General features: G+C 44.6%; 1 protein-coding gene across 1 annotated transcript in view; it reads left to right on the forward strand.

Annotated features, from left to right (window-relative positions):
• The window catches only part of CNTNAP2 (contactin associated protein 2), a 2,003,631-nt gene that overhangs the window by 1,863,361 nt on the left and 120,296 nt on the right, over positions 1 to 19,974 (forward strand). The window contains exon 22 of the mRNA XM_024742848.1: positions 9,000 to 9,093. Within this exon, the coding sequence (XP_024598616.1) occupies positions 9,000 to 9,093 (94 nt within the window). The remainder of the gene's footprint in view (positions 1 to 8,999; positions 9,094 to 19,974) is intronic.

Consider the following 19,974-nt stretch of genomic DNA (forward strand, 5'->3'; position numbering starts at 1 on the left):
GACTCTCAACCACTGCGCCACCAGGGAAGCCCCTATTGGAAGATTTTTAATCACAGTTTCAATTTCAGTGCTTGTAATTGGTCTGTTTATATTTTCTATTTCTTCCTGGTTCAGTCTCAGAAGTTTGTCCTTTTCTAAGAATTTGTCCATTTCTTCCAGGTTGTACATTTTATTGACATAGAGTTGCTTGTAGTAAGCTCTCATAATCCTTTGTATTTCTGCAGTGTCAGTTGTTGCTTCTCCTTTTCCATTTCTAATTCTATTGGTTTGCATCTTCTCTGTTTTTTTCTTGATGAGTCTGGTTAATGGTTTATCAATTGTGTTTATTTTCTCAAATAACCAGCTTTAGTTTTATTGATCTTTGTTATTGTTTCCTTCATTTCTTTTTCATTTATTTCTGATCTGATCTTCATGATTTCTTTCCTTCTGCTAACTTTGGGTTTTTTTTTTTCTTCTTTCTCTAGTTGCTTTAGGTGTAAGGTTAGGTTGTTTATTTGAGATGTTTCTTGAGGTAGGATTGTATTCCTATAAACTTCCCTCTTAGAACTGCTTTTGCTGCATCCCATAGGTTTTGGGTCATTGTGTTTTCATTGTCATTTGTTTCTAGGTATTTTTTGATACCCTCTTTGATTTCTTCAGTGATCTCTTGGTTATTTAGTAGTGTATTGTTTAGCTTCCTTTTGATTGTATTCTTTACAGTTTTTTTCCTGTAATCGATATCTAGTCTTGTAGCGTTGTGGTTGGAAAAGATACGTGATACGATTTCAATTTTCTCAAATTAACCAAGGCTTGATTTGTGACCCAAGATATGATCCATCCTGGAGAATGTTTCATGAGCACTTGAGAAGAAAGTGTATTCTGTTGTTTTTGGATGGAATGTCCTATAAATATCAATTAAGTCCATCTTGTTTAATGTGTCATTTAAAGCTTGTGTTTCGTTATTTATTTTCATTTTGGATGATCTGTCCATTGGTGAAAGTGGGGTGTTAAAGTCCCCTACTATTCTTGTGTTATGTTGATTTCCCCTTTTATGGCTGTTAGCATTTGCCTTATGTATTGAGGTGCTCCTATATGGGTTCATAAGTATTTACAATTGTTATATCTTCTTCTTGGATTGATCCCTTGATTGTTATGTAGTATCCTTCTTTGTCTCTTGTAATAGTCTTTATTTTAAAGTCTATTTTGTCTGATATGAGAATTGCTACTCCAGCTTTCTTTTGACTTCCATTTGCATGGAATATCTTTTTCCATCCCCTCACTTTCAGTCTGTACATGTCCCTAGGTCTGAAGTGGGTCTCTTGTAGACTGCATATATATATATATGGGTCTTGTTTTTGTATCCATCAGCCAGTCTATGTCTTTTGGTTGGAGCATTTAATCCATTTACATTTAATGTAGTTATTGATATGTATGTTCCTATTACCATTTTCTTAATTGTTTTCTGTTTGTTATTGTAGGTCTTTTTCTTCTCTTGTGTTTCCTGCCTAGAGAAGTTCCTTTAGCATTTGCTGTAAAGCTGGTTTGGTGGTGCTGAATTCTCTTAGCTTTTGCTTGTCTGTTAAGGTTTTAATTTCTCTGTCGAATCGGAATGAGATCCTTGCTGGGCAGAGTAATTTTGGTTGTAGGATTTTCCCTCTCATCACTTTAAATATGTCCTCACGCTCCCTTCTGGCTTGTAGAGTTTCTGCTACAAGATCAGCTGTTAACCTTATGGGGATTCCCTTGTATGTTATTTGTTGTGTTTCCTTCGCTGCTTTTAATATCTTTTCTTTGTAGTTAATTTTTGATAGTTTGATTAATTTGTGTCTTGGAGTGTTTCTCCTTGGATTTATCCTGTATGGGACTCTCTGCACTTCCTGGACTTGATTTACTATTTCCTTTCCCATATTAGGGAAGTTTTCAACTGTAGTCTCTTCAGATATTTTCCCAGTCCCTTTCTTTTTCTCATCTTCTTCTGGGACCCCTATAATTCGAATGTTGGTACATTTAATGTTGTCCCAGAGGTCTCTGGGACTGTCCTCAATTCTTTTCATTCTTTTTTCTTTATTCTGCTCTGTGGTAGGTATTTCCACTATTTTATCTTCCAGGTCACTTATCCGTTCTTCTGCCTCTCTTATTCTTCTATTGATTCCTTCTAGAGAATTTTTAATTTCATTTATTGTGTTGTTCATCATTGTTTATTTTCTCTTTAGTTCTTCTAGGTCTTTGTTAAACATTTCCTCTATTTTCTCCATTCTATTTCCAAGATTTTGTATCATCTTTACTATCATTACTCTGAAATCTTTTTCAGGTAGACTGCCTATTCCCTCTTCATTTGTTTGGTCTGGTGGGTTTTTACCTTTCTCGTTCATCTGCTGTGTGTTTCTCTGTCTTCTCATTTTGCTTAACTTACTGTGTTTGGGGTCTCCTTTTTGCAGGCTGCAGGTTCATAGTTCCCATTGTTTTTGGTGTCTGTGCCCAGTGAGTAAGGTTGGTTCAGTGGGTTGTGTAGGCTTCCTGGTGGAGGGGACTGGTGCCTGTGTTCTGGTGGATGAGGCTGGATCTTGTCTTTCTGGTGGGCAGGACTGCGTCTTGTGGTGTTTTGGGGTGTCTGTGACCTTATTATGATTTTAGGCAACCTCTCTGCTAATGGGTGGGGTTGTATTTCTGTCTTGCTAGTTGTTTGGCATGGGGTGTTCAGCACTGGAGCTTGCTGGTCATTGAGTGGAGCTGAGTCTTAGCATTGAGATGGAGATCTCTGGGAGAGCTTTTGCCATTTGTTATTACATGGAGCTGGGAGGTGTCTGGTGAACCAATGTCCTGTACTTGGCTCTCCCACCTCAGAGGCTCAGCCCTGACACCCAGGTGGAGCACCAAGACCCTGTCAGCCACACAGCTCAGAAGAAAAGGGAGGAAAAGAAAGAAAGAAAGAAAGATGGAAAGGAAGGAAGGAAGAAATTAAAGTTATAAAAATAGAAAAAAATTTTAAATTACTTAAAATAAAAAGTAATTTAAAAAGAAAGAAAGAAGAGAGCAACCAAACCAAAAAACAAATCCACCAATGATAACAAGCACTTAAAACTATACTAAAAAAAAAGACAGACAGAGCCCTAGTACAAATGGGAAAAGCAAAGCTATATAGACAAAATCACACAAAGAAGCTTACACATGCACACTCAGAAAAAGAGAAAAAGGGAAAAATATTTATGTATGTATAAAAAAAGGAAGAGAGCAACCAAATCAATAATCAAATCTACCAATGATAATAAGCTCTAAATACTAAACTAAGATAGATATAAAACCAGAAACAAATTAGATGCAGAAAGCAAACCCCAAGTCTACAGTTGCTCCCAAAGTCCACCGCCTCAATTTTGGGTTGATTCGTTGTCTATTCAGGTGTTCCACAGGTGCAGAGTACATCAAGTTGATCGTGGAGATTTAATCCGCTGCTCCTGAGGCTGCTGGGAGAGATTTCCCTTTCTCTTCTTTGTTCGCACAGCTCCCGGGGTTCAGCTTTGGATTTGGACCCGCCTCTGCGTGTAGGTCACCTGAGGGCGTCTGTTCTTCACTCAGACAGGACGGGGTTAAGGTAGCAGTTGATTAGGGGGCTCTGGCTCACTCAGGCCGGGGGGAGGGAGGGGCACGGATGCGGAGCGAGCCTGGGGCAGCAGAGGCCGGCATGACATTGCACCAGCCTGAGGTGCGCCGTGCGTTCTCCTGGGGAAGTTGTCCCTGGATCCCAGGACCCTGGCAGTGGCTGGCTGCACAGGCTTCCGGGAGGGAGGTGTGGATAGTGACCTGTGCTCGCACACAGGCTTCTTGGTGGCGGCAGCAGCAGCCTTAGCGTCTCATGCCCGTCTCTGGGGTCCGCGCTTTTAGCCGTGGCTCGCGCCCATCACTGGAGCTCGTTTAGGCAGTGCTCTGAATCCCCTCTCCTTGTGCACCCCGAAACAATGGTCTCTTGCCTCTTAGGCAGGTCCAGACTTTTTCCTGGACTCACTCCTGGCTAGCTGTGGCGCACTAGCCCCCTTCAAGCTGTGTTGACGCAGCCAACCCCACTCCTCTCCCTGGGATCCGACTGAAGCCGGAACCTCAGCTCCTAGCCCCTGCCTGTCCCAGCGGGGGAGCAGACAAGCTTCTTGGGCTGGTGAGTGCTGGTCGGCACTGATCCTCCGTGCGGGAATCTCTCCGCTTTGCCCTCCACACCCCTGTTGCTGCGCTCTCCTCTATGGCTCTGAAGGTTTCCCCCTGCGCCACCCGCAGTCTCCGCCCGTGAAGGGGCTTCCTGGTGTGTGGAAGCTTTTCCTCCTTCACAGCTCCCTCCCGGAAGTGCAGGTCCCATCCATATTCTTTTGTCTCTCTTTTTTCTTTTTTCTTTTGCCCTGCCCAGGTACGTGGGGGATTTCTTGCCTTTTGGGAGGTCTAAGGTCTTCTGCCAGCATTCAGTAGGTGTTCTGTAGGAGTTGTTCCACATGTAGATGTATTTCTGATGTATCTGTGGGGAGGAAGGTGATCTCCACGTCTTACTCCTCTGCCATCTTGAAGGTCCCTCCCATCTTTACACTTTTAAAAGTAATTAACTAGATAATCAGAGACATGCAGGATACCATGGGATACGCTGTGCTTAAGGTCTAAGTGACAGGAAGCTTGCCCTGCAGCCTGGACTTGCTACACAACTTCTTTGATTTTTTGACACCCCTGACTGAAGAAATTCTCATTTGAGCACTGGCTTCTAGGAAATCAAATGGAAAGAGTCTAAAATGTACAGAAGCAGAGGAAGAGCCTTGGGAAGGCATTGCTTCTGAGACAGGAAGGAAGGGGGGAGAGTATAACCATTAAAAGAATGAAACAACCATTAAGAACAGGATTCGATAGAAACTGCTTAGAACTCACTAGGCTCCTGATACAAAAATTAACTGCAATAAAGGAAACCTCCAAGATGTAAGGAAAACCCTGTAGAGTTTGCTAGAAGCATCAGGGCTGAGGGAGGAGACCCACAGAAGGACCAGCATGGGGGCTCCAGACATCGTGGGAAAAGCCGTGGCCCGCCACAGAGAGCAGAGAAGTTCTGGTTTGGCGGGGCTGGAACTGGTCTGGGGTTTCTGGGCCAGCACAAGGCCACTGTCTGGAGTGCAGGTGGGGAAGCAGGGACCCAGCGTGTGTGTGTGAGTGGGGCTGGGGAGCTGGGGGCAGGGGGCTTCAGAGCATGCAGGCCATGCAGGGCTGCACAGGGGCTCTCGTTTCCAGGGGAGACGGAGGGTCACCAGGCCGTAGGCTCACGGAGGCGTCCTGCTCTGGGCCTGTGGCTTGGGCAGACCTCACACCCTAGGCCAAACCTCCACTACCTCCCCGCCCCCAAGCCAGCACTGGAAATTTCCAGGAGCCCCTTCCTACCTCCAGGGCTGAGAAAGTTTAATATCCTGCTCATTTTAAAGGAGATTAAAGGAATTCGTGTTTATCATAGAGCAGATATTGAAGGGTGAATTGGAGCCAGGAGGCAATGAATGGATTACTGGCACAAAGAGAGTCACATACCAGGAACCATGATGGGGATATCACTGGGCGAGAGATGGGAAGAGGATGGGGCTTGTGTTGGGAGGATTCCAGAAAGCAGGATTGGGTGCTCTAAAAAGCGAGGGCAATTCCGGAATCGGGCCGCTTTGCAACCTTCGTCTGGGAGGCAGGAAGAATGAAACAGGACTAGAGCTATTATTTGAGAACCGAGCTGGGAGAAGGTGATGTTCAGCCATGGTTTTGGTGGCACGGCTCTTTTTTTTTTAATTTCCTCTGTTAGTTTTCTACTGCTGCTGTAACAACTTACCACAAGTTTAGGGTAACGCCAATTTATTATCTTATGGCTCTGGAGGCCAGACATCCAAAATTAGTATCACTGAGCTGATGCTCAGGTGCTGGCAGGGCTGGTTCCCCCCCGCACCCCAGGCGGTGAGGGGAGAATCTAGGTCCTTGCCTTTTTCAGCCTCTAGAGGGCGCCCGCATCCCGTGGCTCGTCACCCCGGAGAGTCCGGGGTCCTTCACGGAGCCACGTCTTCAAGGCCCCCGAGCTGCTCTTTCCTTTCCTGCAGTGCCCTCCACTCCACCTCCCCCTGTTCCCGCAACCCCACCTGCCTCCCTCCTCCTCAGCACAAGGCAGGGGGGAGTGTGAGAGAGAGAGAAGGAAAAAGTCAGCCAGACTCTTCTTTCCTCGTAGCTCTCCTCCTGCTTTCCTCTTTTAGTACAGAATTACCGCAGACGCGAGAGTTTGATCTTTGTGAACGTTAAAGCCTTCCTGTGTATCTTCAGCACTTGTCATATTTTCTATGTCAGTTGTTCCAAAAGATTTTCCTAACTGAACAAGTAATTCGTATTAGAATTATAGATCATTGCCCACTTAGATTCCTGTCCAGCGTTTTTTCATTAATGACTTCATTAACGAATGAAGACTTGGCATGTTTGTGATATTTATAGATAAATCAAAACCAGGCAGAATCACTGATGACAGAATCAAGATTCAAAGACTTTTGAGTAGGCTGTTATTATTATGCTTTAAAACAAAAGAAGTAAATTTAGTATAAATAAATGTAAATTTTAGCTTTTGGTTCAAGTCACCAACTGCATATATGAAGGAAAGAGAAGAGCTGAAAGTAACCTATGGAGACAAACTAGGAATGTTATTTTACATGAGCTCAGTAAAGATAATACAAAATGTGCCCCAAAGCCAACTCTGTCCGGTCTGGGTCGCTAGAAACAGTTCAGGAAAAGAAGGGTGATTCTGTTGTGTGAATCAGGCCACCTCTGAGCACTGATTTCACCTGTGTCCGCTGCTGGAAGAGTTGCAGGAACGAATGTCAGCACATTTTTATTGAGCTGCTATGTGCTCAGCACTGTCCTGGGCCCAAAGATACAAGAAATCTAAAAGTCTAAGCAGAGAAATTTGATATTTTTTATAAATTGGGTACCATATATCCATAAAATGGAATACCCATCATTCATTGCAAGGGATTTAGTTGTATGTGTATTGACACAGAAGGAGTCTCCTATTACATTGTTAAGTAATGAAAAGTAAATGCAAATTCAAAACAATATGTGTAGTTGGCTTCCATCCAATTTTTGAAAAAAATCAAAAGAATAGACAAAAAATTAACATTAAATTTTTGTCTGCAAATCTATTATTTTCTCTATAATGAACATATATTCTTTGTATCCATTTTTAAGTTATTTAACAAAACAGATTAAATGAGAAGTATTTAGGGGGAGATCATCACTGAAGCATAGTAGGGTAGCTTACTAATTTTTGATATATCGGCACTTTCAGGAAGCCTTTTGACAACAGGCAGTAGAAGTGGATGGAGGGACCGCAGCAGTTATGCATGTGTGCCACCAGATGGCGCCAAAGCAGCTAGTTAATATTTAGCAGCAGAAATACTTGCCTTTGCTCCAGAGAAAATACAATAAAGTAGTAAAATGTTTAAGACTCTCTGGCCAGAATAAGTGTTTTGTTAACGATGCACTTGAAATTGTAGAAAGCTTTTCAAAATTCGAACACGCCGCTGATTGCTTTAATCATGTGTTTTGGACTTTTATCGCAGTGCTACCAGATGCTCACCCACGCACAAAAAAACTTACAGTACCCATTCTGCAGGTCAAAACTCCCAAAATTCCTGAGACATGATGATTCCTTGACTGTTAACCTTGAGTAACAATAACCTCGAGGTTTCTAGTAAGCAGTCTCAAGATTCCGGTGTAGGCAGTCATTAATAATTAGCCATCGTTCCTCAAAGTAACTCATTCTCCTCTTGACAAGTGAGTTTAGCTCCCTCCCCGCGCACTTCCAGCCACCCTCTCCTTCCCGGAAGCAGGTCTCCTTCCTGCAGCTTTGCCCATCTTGGCCAGTCAGGAGCCAAGACCCGGGAGTGGATCTAGTTTCTGGAGTCTGTGCTACTGCCTGCAGCAAGTAGCTTCCTGGTGCAGTTCCCACGGGAAGGCCCTGCCAGATAGGGATGCAGTGTTTCCTTGCGACCCACACCTTGCCTTATGCTCACCTGAGCAGGTATTAAACTCATTTCAGAAAAACGAAAGGTTACAAGAGAGGCTTTTCACATGGGGGTACACAGAAGCACAGAAAGTTCTAGGAGCTCACAGTTGGGAGAACACAACCAGAATGTTTGGGTTGTAAAAATTCAGCTAAGGCAAGAAAAGCCACTTAGGGACACAAAGGACAAGAGAAGCCCTGTGATTCTGGGACACCACCACTTGCACTTTTACGTGGGAAGTGTAATCAGAAATGTGCATTGCTACAACAGGCATTACCTGTAAGCTAGTCCCATCTGCTTCATTTTTTTTCCTCCCTCTGCTGCCAACGCAGCTCCACTCTGAAAAGACAGCTCTGCTAGAGCAAAGGTGTCTTTGTCCCCTCCAGGCTCTGATGTCCCTGCCCTGTGGCAGGAAGGAGAAATCACCCTCGTTTTGATAAGCAAGAAAACTATGAACCTGAATCTCAGCATTTGAATTACATATCCATATATATGAATATATTCATATTTGAACATATATATATTCTGAAGATCAATATATTCTGAAGATCAATATTTGTGTGCAAGTTGAGAGACCCAAACGGTGAAGAAAACAGTACAGTAAGACGACCCTAAAGAAAATCCATCGCTATAGATGTAGCATTTTCTATCTTAGAGGTCAGTACTAGGGATTGGATCAAGCAGGTTTCACTCTGTTAAAATGAGCAAGGATCTTAATCCAGCAGGTAAATTATCCACAGAAGATGTGCATAAGCTGGAGAACAATTCATGAAGGGCCTTCACTTACCAAGCTCAGTTTGTTTTCCAGTAACCCCAGCAAAGGAATGGATGGACTTCCCATTTTCTCAGGCTGGTGTTTCACAGTCAGCAGTGATGAAATAAGATCCAGAAACTGAGGTTCAAAGAATGATGTCATCCCCCTTGGGAGATCTGAGTCCAGTGCAGGATGGTGACATTCTTCTAAAAGTGTCTTTCTTTTTCTTCCTGCAGCTGGATCATTATCCTTCTGTGAGTTACCATCTGCCAAGTTCATCTGACACTCTGTTCAATTCTCCCAAGTCGCTCTTTCTAGGAAAAGTTATAGGTAAGAATTTGGGGTAAATTGCTCACATAATTTTCTAAAGCTACTAATTCGCCTTTGAAATACATTGTGACTGGTGGTGGAGGCCTCTAAGTCAATGATGGTGATGAAACCCATGTTATGTGGTGTGTGACAGACTAAAACACATATGAAGCCGAGTATCTGCTCCTGGCTTCTTGATCTGGAATCTGTTCATGTAAGAGCCACCCTGGCCCTTCTCTTTACTACACTTTCATGCTATCTAGATTAAATAGAGATGTGATTGGCTAAGCATTTTAAAATGATTAATGTAAAGCCAATGAATTTTTTTTTCTAAGAGGACGTATATTGTGAGCCCAAAGTGGAAATAGTCAGATGGTGGGTAATGTGCTGGCCAAGGAGGAGGTGAATTTGTGGTCAGAATGTTATTAATCGTTAAAAGCACTCATTTTAAAAGATGGGGGTGGGAGGAGCTAGCAGATAATGAAGGGAACAGGGGACCCAACCTATAATAGTAAATAACAATAATATACACTTATATAGGACTTTGTATGGGCCAAGCTCCATTTTAAGCACTTCAGATACATGAACTCATTTACTCTTCCTAGCAATTCCATGAGATAGTCAATGTGATCATCTCCATTTTACAAAGGAGAAAACTGAGGCACCAAGAGGTTACATAACATACCCAAGGCCACCAATTTAAGTGGTGGAATCAAAACTTGGACCTGGGCAGTCAGGTACCGGGGTCTCTGTTCCTGACTACTGTGCTGTAACCTCTGTGATAGTTGACTCAGGAAAGAAAGAGAAAGGCAGAAGAAGGAGATTTGGGTAGCAGAGGTTGACCAGTTGAGGGATAAGCCCTACATCCCATGTCACAGAGTGGCCAAGAGCAAAAAGTATTCCAGGACTTAGAACCAGGAAGACACCAAGCAAGACAGGGGGCAAACAGAGTTGTAGGTAAGGCCCCACGGAAAAGGGCCGCATCCTCAGCACAAAGGCGGGAAGGAGGGGCAATAGCTCAGTCGGTGGGGTGGAAGTGGAGAAGGAAAGAGCGCCCAGACTCACGGGTCACCTGCCGTTTTAGGCATTGTGCTAAAAGTCTTAGTGTGTAAATGTGACAACTTAATGTCACAACAATCCCGTTAGCCAAGACCTATGATTATTACCCTCATTTTACAGAGGAGGAAACTAAAGCTGAGCATGGTCAGTATGCCAAAGTTACTCAACTAGTATGTGGTAAAGTAGTTTTGAAGCTGCGTCTCTCTGATGAGAGTCCATGGTTAAACAGATCAAAAGAACTTGTCATTAAGGGCCAAGGTCCAGAAGAAATGCAGCTGAAAGTCAAGTGACGCCATTATAATTTGTTTACATACGCCAGTATTTTAGCGGGACAGAGGCTTCGGCATCCACAGGGCATGGACCCTGAGATGTTGGTGAGTGCCCAGATGCCGCCACGTGCATTCCACGGTGCAGTGAAGAGTAACTGGAAATTCTGAGTGTTCCTTCAGGGTTGTAATGATTCCATCAAAACAACCCTACACTATGACACTGATACTCCTAAAGACACTGCACTGTGATATTCGTAAAGTAACATCCACCATGGACATACTTGAAACAATGGACTTTATTTCTTCAGTGAAACTCACAGTCAAGTTCGACAGGAATGTTGGGTGATTGCCAGGTTCCCTCACTATGAGTAACACTCGCTTGTTCATCAGCATTTCACGTCAGGTGATTAAATTGGCACTTCAGCAAAATTACAGTATGCAGTGAGGCGTGGACCTTCAGGATCATGAACAAATAACATTGTAAAGGCAAATCCTCTATAATAACTAAGTATTTACTGTGCTAGAAATCTAAAAGCATAACGTGAACTTCAGATGTATGAATGTTACACCCAGAGTTTTCTGTTCACCAAAGGAAAATTTTGCCGTGCAAATAAGCTAACGGTGCACGTGACGAGGTACATAAATAAGCACAAATACCTGTAAGGACATCCACAGTCCCGACATGGAGGTGGCCTCATGGCCTCATGCACCTGAGGGTAAGTTAAGGTGATGCTGCAGGTCCCACACGAGACCGTCATCCACACCAGCCCCGGAGCTCTCTGCAGACAAAGGCAGTGTGTCTTAGCTCCACTGTATCCTAACGAGGAGCAAGTGCTCAATAAACATTTGTTAAATGAATAAAGAGTAGAAGGGAAAAGAAACAAAAGGCATATCCTGCAGAATGAGAGGGTATATGGATGATGATGCTAAGACAATAAATAAAAATTAGCACAGAAGTGAGATCTGCCATTCTCACACACCTTGCAATCTGGTTTTCCTAAAAGCAGGCATCTGATAATAATGGAATAGAAAGCATGTAGGCTTTGGAATCAGGCAAAGCTGGTGTCTTAGCTCAGACTAGGTGGCTTAAGCAACAGACGTTTATTTCTCACAGTTCTGAAGGCTGGCAAGTTCGAGATCAAGGTACCAGCAGATTGGGTGTCTGGTGAGGGCCCACTTTCTAGTTTGCAGACAGCCGTTTTCTCATTGTATCCTCACGTGACATAGAGAGAAGCAAGCTGTCTCCTGTTTCTTCTTAGAGGGGCACTAATCTCATTCGAGAGGGCTCCACCCTCATGATCTAATCCCAGATCCATCCCCGGATGTCATCACATTGGGGGTTAAGATTTCAACATATTGATTTGGGGAGACACAAATTACAGACACCTCAGTCCGTAGCAGCTGGTGATGTTTGAATCCAGGCTCTGCCCGTTATCAGTGTCGAACCCTTGGGTACATTACTTGAACCTCGCAGGGCCTGGGTTCTCTCAGTTACAAAATGGGAACACAGTGCCTACTTGCAGGCTGTTAGCTTCCTGAAGCTGGAGTGTGTTGTCTTGTTTTCCTTTTAACTAATCTATTTGCGTCAGCCAGATCAGTGCCTAGCGTATAGAAAGTGCTCCAAAAATTATTTGTGCAGTAAATGAACTACCTTTTTGGTATTAAGCTAATAACATCTTAGGGAGTAACCAATGTAATGCCTGGTAATAATTAAGAAAATAATCACCGTTTTTTGATGCTGGCTCTGTGCCAGTCGTTATGGTGTGTGTTCTAAGTGCTGCCTACAATTCTCACAACACTGCCCTGGACCACTGTTACCCTCGTCGTACAGGAAACGAACCCAGGGCTCAGAAAGGTTATTTTCTTAAAGCAGGTTTCCCAACAGCAGCAATACTGCAGTTTGGGGTCAGATACATAATCCTTTGTTGTGGTGGTTGACTTGTGCATTGTAGGGTGTGTAGCAGTGCCCCACCCCCGCCCTCTGCCAACTGGATACAAGTAGCGACCCAAGTTGTGACAATCACAGCTGTCTCTAGATGTTGCCAACTGTCCTCCCCAAGGGCAGATTCACCACCAACTGAGAACCACGGGCTTAATGTCCCTCCTAGTCATTGGTTGAGGTGGCATTTGAAACAGATGTGTGACACCAAGAGCTAGGCATTGCTTCCTGATAACACCCGCGTCTTTCGGAAGGATGAAGAAGCGAGGAAGAGATCTGATACTCTGAAGATAAATTCTGTTAATACAATCAAAGGAGTCACACATGAGGACCACAAAAGACACGTGGGTGTCTGGCGAGGCTGATCACTGGCCACCTCCTCCAGCCAATGTTCCTTAAAAGCTTGGCCATTTAGTAGGAGCAGGACTGATGAGAAGCCCTCTAAAATTTCCCTCTGAAACTGACATACACTTCAGTGAGAAACAACCAATACGCACTCACCAGCTCTGTACATATCCACCTGGAAAGACGGATTGAACTTCAAAAGGATATCTAGTATAAAGCAGTAAGGTTTTGACAACGCCTAGCGATCCACGCCCCCAGGATGTTGGTTAGCTGAGTCGGCTGCTAATCAGAAACTGATCGCATAAAAGAAGGAAAAGGAGGTGGATCTAAATAAATGATAGGACTCCACATGGAGCTCTTTGATGAGCACTGCTTGAAAAAGGACACATAAAAAGAATGAAAGAAGGGTACCTAGTCAACGACAAGTGTGACTTCTAAAGGGAACAGAGGAAATATATTCTAGAAATAAAACGGTGATTGCTGTCAACCAACATCAGAATTTTGGAATGAGTTGCCACGTTTCTGAATCCTCCAAGCCAAGAAGGAAGTCAGGATCCCTAGCAATGGGCAAAGCTTCGCAAAGTAGAGATATCACCAGACCTAGTTATGTCCATCATTTACTAGCTGAGTGATGTCATAGACTTTATATGTCTGATTTTCAGCAACAGATTTAATAATCTTTCAAGAGAATCTTTAAGTCAATTGGAAGCCTGAAGCAGGTCTTCTGCATTACTCACGTTTTTCCAACATTTCTATCAACGCCTTGGATAAAGACACAAATAGGGGCTTCCCCGGTGGCGCAGTGGCTGAGAGGCCGCCTGCCGATGCAGGGGACACGGGTTCGTGCCCCGGTCTGGGAAGATCCCACATGCTGCAGAGCGGCTGGGCCCGTGAGCCATGGCCGCTGAGCCTGCGCGTCCGGAACCTGTGTTCCGCAACGGGAGAGGCCACAACAGTGAGAGGCCCACGTACCGCAAAAAAAAAAGAGACACAAATAGAATGTTTATTAAGTTTGCAAATGACACAAAGCTGAGAGGGATGGTTTAATAAGCTGGGTGATAAAAAGCACTTCAAAAGCATCTTGACAGGCTAGAAATATAGGATAAAAATAATAAGGTGGAATATAATGAGATAAACTTAATTCCTGCACTTAGACCAAAAGAAAAAAAAGCACGTAGTAGAAGATGGAAGACTCCTGGTATCACAGAAAAAGACTCAGGGTGTTGGTTTTATGGACAGTTTGATATGAGCCAACATTATGTGGTGACTGATTTTTTAAATAAATACGGTACTGAACTACCTTAATAAGAGAACTGTGTCCATAGCAAGGAAGTACAGTCAGACCTCAGCTGGGATGTCATGGCTGATCCTAGGCACCTCATTATAAGATGTATATTAATCTTTTAAGAAGACTGGATAGATAAAGGACCCCTAAAGGAAAAATCAAAAGACCTGATGATATTTATACCAATAAAAAGATACGATTTAAGAGAAGTGAAAGAATCCGTTTTCAGTATTTGACAACTGCTCCATGAAAGAAGGGTAAGGCTTTGTAGAGGCTTACTCAGTGGGACCAAAGTAGCCCAGTGAGAGGAAAATTTCAGTTTCCTATTAGAAAGAACTTCCTAATAGCTAAGCTATTCAAAAATGAGTGGCCACTATTTTGAGGTAGTGGACTTTCCAAGATTAAGAGTATGTAACAAAAGCTAAATGGAAATTTGTCCTGTACTTTGAGGAGTTTTCTGGATTGAGTGAGACCAGATTACATATAGCCTAAAAACCCTTGAAACCGTAAGATTATGATTTTTTTAAGTGAAAATTAAAGCTAGTATATTTTCCAAAAAGTCGTAAAGTTATAAACCATACTCATCAGTTCCTTCAGTCCCATGTAATTAATTCCTGTTGATCTGGATGAAGTAATCAGGTTTTCCATTAGAGTTTTGTCATTTGTTACCCAGTTCAGTGGTATTACCTAAAGGCTATCAGAAACCTACATTTGTTTTTTTAAAAAAGTTCTTTTTATGAGTCTTCTTGAAAATCTTCATTTTGTAAAAACATCAGCCTAAAGTAATGATTGTCTATAGAGGACAAAACTTAAAATAGCATGGTTAAAAATTTGAGTACAATGCAATTAGCAGGAAACTTGGATATTTCTGTGACATATAACATTTTAGGATAATAACTAGAATTATGACCGATAACTTTATATCAGGACATATGTTTTCAATAATTTTTTTAAAAGGTGGAAAATGCAGTATTAAAGCTGAGAAGGTTCTCCTGTTCCGTGTGAGAACTAAAAGGATAATTATATTTAGGGCTCCTTGATGTCATGCACCATTATGGGTGTATTATAGACAAGAATTTAGAAGAATGTCAGTATCTGCTGCTCGTCATGTCACTGTACGTTCTGTGTTATTAAACAGATAGCCTCTGTTTTCAGGATGGCAGTACTCATTTTACTTTTCTTTTTAGAAAGTAAAATCTGAGCCCTCTTTTTATTTTTTTCAAAATAACTATTTGTGTTTTGGCCATGCAGCATAGTAATACAAAATCATAATAAAGTAGACCTGTAGGAAATACCTTACCTTAATTAACTACCTATTAATTAAGGGTATTAATTAATAACTTTTCTATAGGAAAAAGGTATTAATTCCTCTGTATGAGTTTGAGAAGCTGTACTTGGAAAGAAGTTGAATACTAACTAATGCAGAGTAATCACTGCTTTACTGACCAGAGCTATTTGTCAGTGGCAACGTCTGGGGTGGTAAAATTAAAGGTGAATGCTGATTCATTTGAATTTAATATAGTTTGTAAGTCATATTGGTCCCAGAGCTTTTTTTCCAAACTATGACTATCAAAGCAACTGTGATAGAAGATAGACCTTTTGGTAGCCACTGTATGATTTCCATTATAATCTAAAGTGTGAATCTTATGATCTGTTGTTAAGAAATCCTTATTCTAGGGTTTTCCAAAACTTCCCAGAACTTTGGCAAAGTCTCCTCACACAGCAGGAGATGACATACCACTACGTTCATTCATGGGTGAAGTGATATACTCTGGTAGACATTACACCTGCTCACTGAGTATTTCCAGCCAAAACAGTGATGCGTAGAAAAGACATGTGCAGTTTCTGGGCTCGAACATTTAATTGCTGATGCAAGACCCTCTGGGGTCCTTCTCAAGGGACCCCTTGAGGTCCCGACAAACCTCAAGACAGTGGTTGCTCCATCAAACTGGATCCCTCGGTTACCACTGTGTACAGAGAACCCTGTCAGCTTATGACGAATCTATAGCATCAGAAAGAAAAAAACGTTTGCTTTCTTAAGCTACCAAGACTATTGGGCTATTTGTTACTGTGGCACAACCTAGCCCATCCTGACTGATATATAAGGATTGCAGTTAAGAACAGCCTTTGCAGTCCTACACGTGGGTTTGCATTCTCACTCTGTCACTTACAAACAGTGTGACTTTGGCAAGTTACTTAACATCTTGTGCATTCTGTTTCCTCGTGTAGAAAACGGGAATAGTAAAGGTCCCTGCTTTACAGGATTCAACAAAATAACATGTTTAACAGGTAGCATGGGGTCTGCCCCATAGTATGTGTGTGATAAACATTAGTTATTTTTATTAAGTCATAACTGAACTGGTATGTAGTCATCATTTGTTACACGCCAGGCATTGGATATGTCATTGGAACACCAGTGGTGTCCAAGACAGGCACAGTTTCTTAAAGGGGCTTAGGTTCTAACTGGAAGAGAGCAGCAAAGGATGAAAAGGCAATTTGAAGGGGAAGGACAGGTGGCAGGATAAATGGAAGGTGGAAATACTGGGTTCTTTGGGAGCAAGAAGGAAGGGCACTTAACCCCGTCTAGGAAATGAGGGAAGGCACACCAGGGCAAGCGACATAGAAACTGAGATCGGAGTGATGTTACAGTTATCCGGGCAAAGGTACGGGGAGGAGCAGACGGCAGGGAGAGGAGGGATTTTTCAGTTGTTTTGTTCAGCAACCCACCGAACACTCTGCAGGTTAAACGGTACTTTATTATTTCACACAATCCTGTGGCCTGGCTGGAAGGCTCTTCTGTTTCACGTGGTCTCAGCTGGGGCCTAAGAATGACTGGATGGTCCACAGGGGCCTCAGTCACGTGGCATCCCAGGAGTTTCACTGGGGCTGTCAGCCGGTGGGGGGGACCGCAGTTCTCCCCTCCAAGCCAACCGCCTACACCCACTTCCACCCCACCACCCTGCCCTTGCCCCAGGCTCTACCTCATGGCTGCCTGGGCTCCCTCCTTTCATGGTAGTTGGTCTCTTTGAAGGAGCATTGAAAAAGCAAAGGTGCAAGCTGGAGGTCTCTAAGACCCAGCCTCAGAGCTCACACACAATCTCTTTACTAGCTGCTACTGGCCAGATCTGGGCTGCAGCCCAGATTCCAGGAAAGGGGAAGCTGACTCTGCCTCTTGATGGCTCAGTGACGAGCTCACACTGCAGAGGAGCACGTGGGCTGGGCGGTATTATGACCAGCTTTGAAAACACAATGTGCAGTGAGGGAAATTTCAGGAACCACAGCCAGTTTCATTCAGAAGGGATGAAATTAGGGTAAGAGGCAGCAGGTGAGCAAAATGCAGCAGCCGTAAGCTGGGTTCATATCAAAACAGGCTTTATAAGGAGGGACCAGATGTCCTGCTTTGCCCAGTTGCCTCGTGCCAGGACAAGTGTGTATCGTTAGCAATGCCCACATTCACTCTGAAGATGTGGCCCAGTGTGTTGATGAATTGTACAGTCACCTATCATGTTTTGGGTTCTCCCAGGAGGAGCTCTTGAGGTCAGAGGTCCAGCCCCTGTTCCAGGAGAGAAGCCCCTTGGTGGAGTAATGGCAAGGGGATGAGGATGTGAATACCAGCTTATCTGAGAAAGGACCCCAGAAAATACTAGTAGGGCAGTGGAGAAATGGAACAGGGAAAGGAATGGACCATTATCGGGCACCTCACGTTGCGGGCAAGCAGAGCTCAGGACCATGGGGGACTGCGGGAGGCAGCGCAGAGCAGGCGGAAGCCAGGCCTCGCCCCTCCTCCGCACCCGGTCTGGCTCAGGGCTGCTGCCAGGAGCAGTAACTCCCAGCAGTTCTGGCTCATCCCGCATCCCTACCCTGCACGCTCCGCAGGCCAGAAGAAAGTGCAGAGCTCAGGGGATGGCTGTCAGCCGTCTTTAGAATCCGAGGTGAAGGCAGAGACGTCGCCATATTACTGGATTCCATCCCAAGTCATGCTAAGGTTTTAATGTTGTCTTGGGGGCCGAAGGGGGTCACGGAAGGACTTTTTTTTAATCAGGAGAATAACCTGATCAGATCGACATTTTAGAAAGATAACACCATCTGCAGAGTGGAAAGTACATAACAGGAAGTGAGTGAGAGGTTGCAGGGAGACCAAATTGGAGGTTGCTGTGGTTATAACAGAGTTGCACGTTGTCACGCATGAAACAACTTGGATGTGCAGAGAAAATGCAGTGTCTTCATTTGTCTGTGGTGAGCTGACGTTCCTTCTAGGGTAGCAGGGACAGATACACGGTGTCCAGTCTGGCTGACAGCTGAGTCTGACTTGCCGTTTCAACAGTGCCTTCTGTCGTGCTCTGTCCCTCCAGAACGAAGATGCTCAGTCTCTCAAGTGGCCCCTCCCTGTCCCCTGCTTCCTTCTGTACACGTGTGTGTAGGTGTGTGGAACATAGAAGGGGGTGGGCAGTGAGATGTTGTAGCTTAAGTGTTCTTTTTAACATCATCACAGAGAGGGACCCGGATCATTGCTGGTCCTTTCTTGAGTTTGCAAGATCTGCCATCTGCTGGCCTCCAGCCCAGTGTCCTGTGTCCACCTGGTCCCTGGGTGCTTGTCTGGCCTTGGATGCTAAGATCTGAGGTTGATGAACTTCGAGTCCCTCCTTGACTGAGGCAATGCTCCCAGAGACCATCTGCTATCACTCCCTTTGCTGCTTCTGTCCCTCACTGGAGGGGACAGAGCCCTGAGTCTCTGTCGTGTCTCCCCGCTCCCCATGGCAGCCTCCCCACGGCAGCCCCGTGGTGGAGTCATGGGCTTCCTCTCAGGGTTTACTCCTCACAAGGGAAGGGCTGGAGAGAGCCAGAGACACATCTGCTCACTCTTCTCCCCTCTCTTGACGAGGCCAGGTTGCCCCAGGTTGGCGCAGAGCCCCCTACGTGGCAGGCTCCTCCCAGAGCCCCGCGTGGGGAAGCTGGGCAGGAGCTCTCATCCTCGGGCCTCTCCTCACCCTCTGTAAGCACTGCCTGCTCTCCGGGCAAAGCTCAGCTCTTCTCTCTCCTTCTGGGTCTCTTTTCTCATAGTCTTCTTGGGCTTAAAAATAAAGCCTTGCTTTTACTTATTCTACCAGGTAGCTATTGACCCCAAAAAGAAGTGCCAGAAAACGAACAGTTCCAACAATCACTTTTCCTCACTGATCTGCAGGTCAGTTAAGAGTTGAGGGGTCTGTGATACACCTGTCATCTTCCTCCCGGGGCAGTAGGGTTACACGGGCGTATTCATCTCAAGCCAGTGGCAGAGACACAGACAGCAGCCCAGTCGGGTGAGCACTTCTCAAGCTTTTGGTCTTGCCACTCCCACTAGCATGCCATTGTCCGAATTAAGCCATTTGACCAAATCCAGGGTCAAGAAGAGAAATAAACTCTTGCTTCTTCAGTCGGAGAAACAGCAAGTGACGGGGAGGGAGAGAGGGCTGGGGGAGAGGGCATTGATGCAATCTACCATGCTCCCTGTCACCAAATTCTCCCGCGATTAAGAAATAGCTTCGTGTCTTCCCCGTGTTGGCTGGAAGGGTAGGTACTGTCTCTGTGTCACCGGAGAACACTGTGACCTGCTTTGCTTAGTCCTTCATGGCTTAAAAGCTATGAGTAGGGCTTCCCTGGTGGCACAGTGGTTGAGAGTCCGCCTGCCGATGCAGGGGACACGGGTTCGTGCCCCGGTCCGGGAAGATCCCACATGCATCGGAGAAACAGCAAGTGACGGGGAGGGAGAGAGGGCTGGGGGAGAGGGCATTGATGCAATCTACCATGCTCCCTGTCACCAAATTCTCCCGCGATTAAGAAATAGCTTCGTGTCTTCCCCGTGTTGGCTGGAAGGGTAGGTACTGTCTCTGTGTCACAGGAGAACACTGTGACCTGCTTTGCTTAGTACTTCATGGCTTAAAAGCTATGAGTAGGGCTTCCCTGGTGGCACAGTGGTTGAGAGTCCGCCTGCCGATGCAGGGGACACGGGTTCGTGCCCCGGTCCA

Source organism: Neophocaena asiaeorientalis, unplaced genomic scaffold (genome assembly GCF_003031525.2).
Source record: "Neophocaena asiaeorientalis asiaeorientalis breed wild unplaced genomic scaffold, Neophocaena_asiaeorientalis_V1.1 scaffold798, whole genome shotgun sequence".
NCBI classification, from domain to species: Eukaryota; Metazoa; Chordata; class Mammalia; order Artiodactyla; family Phocoenidae; genus Neophocaena; species Neophocaena asiaeorientalis.